Raw genomic sequence first — 5,573 nt, forward strand, 5'->3', positions numbered from 1 at the left:
GGTGCTTGTGGCTTTGGAAGGGAGCCCTAGTAGTAATAAGCCTATATCAGCCTTGCTGCTGACTGTGTTGAGCCACCATGAATAATTCCTCAGCATATCTTTGAATCCAATCTCTGACTGCACCCGGATCTGCAAGAGTAGTAACCATGACCATGGACTCAATCGAAACATTGGGCTCCAGCCCCACTCCTTCTGTAATCTCCTAAACCAATCTTCCCACCAAGTAACTCCGGATCTTAAGCTTCCAAGCCAAATCATTGGTGCCATCCAACTTTCCCGACTCAGTGGTTGCTGAAACCGGTATCTCCTTACTCCAAAAAAGCCCCCTTCCTTCATCATATCAGTAGAGTGCCACATTTGTCTCTTAAACCATGTCATAAAATAGGGCTGCTTGCTGTAGCAAACCCTCTTAGTGGAATATCACACAAAGGGACCTTTCAAGCTCTCTCCATTCTCACTCACTCATGTGCATAAATATGAACCCCAATGCAACAACTGAACTGTAGCAAATGTAGGCCATAGTATTTCACATAAAGCCTCCACAAAGAGTGCAAAGATGCTCAAGGGAGAGCCACAAACATCCACAAGGTGTTGGGATAACTACAACCAAAGGAAGAGCTGAACTCTTGAGAACTAAACGGCTGAAGGATGCTCTCTATGGGCCGAAATGACCCTATTTATAGGGGGCAAGCATGTGCTGATGTAGCCGACTGCTAGACTGATGTGATCGACTAGGCCAACCAAGTTTAGTTGGCTAACTCGATCTGGTCTGGTCATCTTAATCGGACCCTGGTCAGGGTGAATTCTAGCTCCAATCTAGCCTGGTTATTTGCCCCAATTGTGGGCTCTTACAAGGCCTAAAACAGCCATGTACCAAGCCTAAACCAGGCCTACCTACTCGCTCGGCCATTGATATGCCTTGGCAAAACCCCTAACTTACTCGCATAAATTTAGTTAGAAAGGAACTCTAAAGTAGACCTCTCTCTTGGTTGGCACACCCACATTGAAGCCGTCTCCGCCAAAATTATAAACAAGAGCTAACTAATTTTAACAAATTGACCTTAGGTCAAATCATGATGAAGATGCATTTTAGTTTCGAATTTAAACTGAGTAGTATCTTCCTGTCAAATGCGCAATCAACACCCTTTTGGTTCGGATTATCCAGCATTGAACAATGCCCAAAATAGGAGGCCATAGGTGTCGCGCACATAACAAATCAGAGGCTGACCAAGAAAAGAGACAAGCAGACTAAGTATAGGTGCAAACAACACAAACAGTGCCCGCCCCAATCACTTAGACTGAGCCCACCATCACTAACAACATCCGTATCCAAGGTAACCCCAACATGATGATCAACAAGATCTCCACACCATGTACATAGTTGATTAGAAATTCATACAGCAAATACTAGAACTTTTGACATGGTTCACAAGAGGCCACACAGACGCAGGTAGCACACGAATATCACGTTCACTGGAAGGACCTTTGTCTTTACCCTTCGAAACCGACATGCAACAATAGAAAGTTGCATGTCCGAATGTGTCGGGCTAGAGAAAAAGCAGGAAGCTGACCGAACTGCCCAAGAAAGAGTCCCCCCAAAGAACCGGGCCCTAGAAGATTCAGATAGAATTGTGGCCGAGATGAACGAATCAGCGAGGAAGGAGCTAGAGAAGCCAAGTGTGGAGGGGGAAACACAGGGAGAGCCACAGAGGGTAGGGGAGAGAGAGTTTGGAGGAGGAGGTGGGAAGTTTGTTTCCCAAAAGCGCAACCAACGGGGTCAAATTGACAAACCACTCCCAAAAGTCCATGTATCCAAACCAAGAGCAGGGAGGCGGAGAAGAGCACATGGAAGAAGAAGAAGATGGGAGCAAGAGCAGCCAACCAAGCTCTTCTGCTCGTCCTCCATCAACACCATCTCCATCTCCATCGCCATAGCCAGCTCCTCTTGTTCCATAGCCATAGCCGTAGCCATAGCCTGCAGCAGCAGCAGCAGTTCCTCTTGCTCCATCGCCATCGCCACCAGCAGCAGGACAACCCCCTTCTCCATCTCCAGCAGCTTCAGCATCCCCTCCATAGCTTCCACCAGGTCAGACTTTCCTCCTCCCTCTCCTCCTCCTCCCCCCTTGATGAATTCCGTCGCCGCCGTATCACCTCCTCTTCTTCCCTCCGTCGTCGTGGCTTGCCCCCTCGTCCCCCCCTTTCCCCCGTCTCTGAGCTTGAACGTGCCCTCGCTCGCATCCTCTACCGCAGAGACCTCGCTCAGCCCATCGAAGTCACCCTTGAGAAGGCCCAGTTCCCCCTCACCAACCCCAATCTCTCCCTCGTCCTCTCTCGCCTCCGTAACCCCAAGGATGCCCTGCGCATCTTCCTCTGCTTCCTCAAGGCTAACCCCTCCTTCCGACCCGAGAACACCCTTCTTGAAGCCGTCTCTCGCTTCTGGGTCCATGAGAAGGAACGTTTCCCTATATTCCTTGCCATTCTTCAAGATCTTCGCAAGCCCAACTGCCAAATGACCCCCCGCAAACTCACGGCTCTGATTCGAGGATATGGCTGGGCTGGCCTGGTGGACGAGGTGCTCGATTTTCTTGCAAAGTGTAAAACCTCCTTCGGTTTCCAGCCTGATTTCTATCATTTTAGCTGCGCTTTGCACACTTGCATCGAAGAGAAGCGTCTGGACATTGCTCTACAAATCTTTCGTCAGATGGATGAAGTTGGCTGCTCGCCCACTTTCGATACTCTCCATTCTTTGGTGGCTGGCTTACTGAACGTTAAGCAACCGAAGGAGGCTGCCTTACTTTTTGTCCAGATGGTTTCACGAGGTCTCATTGTACCGGGTGGGCTCCCTCCGAGAGTTATCAGTTATATTACCATTGTGGAATCACTTATCGAGTCAGGAGACCTAGAGCAAGCTCGTATGCTTGTGGCAGAGATGAATGACAGGGGCTTTAAACCTGATTGCATCACCTGTACAAATATCCTTAAAGCGTTGTCTCGGGAAGGTCAAGTACAAGCTGTAGAAGAGCTGTATGATGAAATGAGATCAAAAGACTTGGTGCCTGATGCCAGTAAATTTGAAGTCTTTATTCGCGATCACTGTCAAGGAGACCTAAGTACTGAAACCCAAAAAATCTTAAATGCAATGGTCAGCACCTTCGATTCTGTCACCTATTTCAGGACAACAAAGGATGGCGGGTCTTTAGACACTCTTGAAGAGGATAGAGGGCGATTGGACGGTGTCAAAGAGGATGGAGGGCCTTTGGAGAATGGGAAAGATGACGGTTCTGATGTTGCAATATTTGATCGGGTTATATACAGTCTTTCCATGCACGAGAAATCTGCTGATGCATACAATCTGATGATTAGAATGGCCCAACGTTCTGATGTTCCCACCATCAGCATTCCCACTTCGAGCACGAGCATGGTTTTATTCGATGCTCTTTGCTGGAGCTGCAAGTGGGAACAAGCAGAGCATGTTTTGACAATGATGATGGACTGGGGTCACATGCCAAGTCGCAATATATTTCATTCCTGGGTTCAAGGTTACTGCAAAGCAGGGCATTCAGACAAAGTCTATAATTTCCTCACTCGATTCAACCGTGATGATCTTACTCTTGATACCACGTCTTATAACGTGGTAGTTGATAAGCTATGTATGGCAGGGAAGTTAGAGGAAGCCAAGAGGCTTACGAAGGAAGTGAGGAGGGATACAGTTACTCCTGATGTTGTGACTTACAGCAGAATGATTCATAGCTTTGCAAAAGCAGGTGATTTTGAAGTACCTCGAATGCTCCTAGGGGAAATGATTGAAATGGGACTTGTTCCTTTTGCCCAACCATTCAGCCCTTTGGTAGACTGTCTGTGCTCGGCAGGCAAGATGGAAGAGGCTCTAGCACTTGTAGATGAAATAGAAGGGAAGGGGTGCAAGCCCCTTAGTAGTCTATACACATCCATTGTTCGTGCATACTGTGATGCGAATCAATTAACAGATGCATTTAAAGTAATGGATACCATGAAATCCAAGGGTGTCACTCCGGAGGTCCAGACACATAAACTGTTGTTTGAGGGCTGTTTGATTGCTCGGAGGCTAAAGCCTGCAGTTCAAGGTAAAATATTGTAAATCAATTCATTTTTCTTGGACACCTGTTTACTGACATTTTGTTTCCTTTTACTCGGGTTTTGAGGATTGAGTGAGTGAATATTTAAAAGTTTCATACTGCATTGTGATTAAGCCCTTCCTTTTTATTCATTTTCCCTTTACTATGGAGGGTTTGCTCCTTTCTGGTCAGCAGAGCGAAATCCGTGAGTTGCTTGAGCTGACCTCCCTGCTAGGAATTTAGCGAGGAAATTGTTACAGGATGCCTGAACCCGGGCTTGAGATCAGTCTTCTGAAAATTTTCAAAACAAACTTTGGGTGGAATGGGTTGTGTGCATAATGATGTAAGGTAGGGAGGCTACCAGATTCTCTAGTAGTTTTTTTTTTTTGGCGGTGAAGTAACATCTTTATTAGATCATAAAAAAAAGGGGAAAAAGAAATTACATTTCTGACAGTTCCGTATCCTGTTCTAAAGACAAAAATTCTACCATAGCCTTGCCAAGGCTTTACAAGCTTCATTCCTGTGTCCAAAAGAGGTCAGCATCCTTTGGATTTCCTCCATATAGTTTGGTATCGGCATTCTTCCCTGTGGCAGTCTTTGGAAAGCTCTTCCATTCCTAAAATTCCGCAGTTCTCCAGTGGAACTTGATGTGCAGCTTCATTCCAGTCAGCTTTTTCTCTACAGCCGTCCACAGTTCCCTCGAGATGGGGCATTCCCAAAGCAGGTGCATGTGTGTTTCTCTGAACCTGCTGCAGAATGGGCATTCCGGGGGTATACATAGCAAACAAAAGAATTGTAATTGGGGCTCTGTATTCTCTTTACCTGACATATGTATGGAATGTTTCTACACTTTACTTGACATATGTTGACTATAAGTGAAAGAGCCTTGTGCATAGGGGTAGACTGTGGCTAAGCCAAAACTAAGGGACTTCACTTTCGCTAGCATTGAGTGTGGGTCAATTGAACTAGAAATGATTAAAGGATGACTTCATTGAATTGCAAGCCCAAGAAATGCGAGATAGAAAAAAGTTTCCCAGCTCAGATATTAATATGTCCCCCTAGTGAACAAAAACTAGATTTGTGGTAGGGAGCTTAGTTGAAATTGAACTTAAATCCTAGTATTTTATCCAATTTTAAAGGAAAAAAGAGAATGAGTAAAATCGTGGACATGAGACACGACACAGGGTTGGACCCGATCCTCCTTGCAAATGTCAGGGATAGTGATTTATTATTGATTTTGTGATGTCCATATTGTGGAAGCTGAAGTCCAACTAATATACGAATAAGGTGATACAATAACCATTTATACAATATTGTCACAGGGACTACAACCATATGAACATAGGTGTTGTCATCTTTCGATCTTGCATCCATCTTGGATTTCGTTGCTCCCTCGCATTGATAACATACCTTAAAAGAGAGAAATGTTGTAAGAAAACAAGAAATTTTGAATGGAGAGCAATTGAAAATATTTCTATG

General features: G+C 45.5%; 1 protein-coding gene across 1 annotated transcript; it reads left to right on the plus strand.

Annotated features, from left to right (window-relative positions):
- Positions 1-1,815: 1,815 nt before the first annotated feature.
- LOC147886162 (uncharacterized) lies at positions 1,816-4,137 on the plus strand. Its single transcript, XM_087395034.1, has one exon. It carries the CDS (start codon positions 1,862-1,864, stop codon positions 4,115-4,117), a length of 2,256 nt encoding a protein of 751 aa, XP_087251160.1. The 5' UTR covers positions 1,816-1,861; the 3' UTR covers positions 4,118-4,137.
- Positions 4,138-5,573: the final 1,436 nt, after the last annotated feature.

The sequence above is a fragment of the Dipteris shenzhenensis genome, chromosome 24, assembly GCF_047967505.1.
Source record: "Dipteris shenzhenensis isolate YYH24624 ecotype China chromosome 24, Dip_SZ_1.0, whole genome shotgun sequence".
NCBI classification, from domain to species: Eukaryota; Viridiplantae; Streptophyta; class Polypodiopsida; order Gleicheniales; family Dipteridaceae; genus Dipteris; species Dipteris shenzhenensis.

What these genes read in the sequence shown, in the direction of transcription:
- LOC147886162 (XM_087395034.1), top strand. Translation starts at nt 1,862, where the DNA reads ATGGGAGCAAGAGCAGCCAACCAAGCTCTTCTGCTCGTCCTCCATCAA.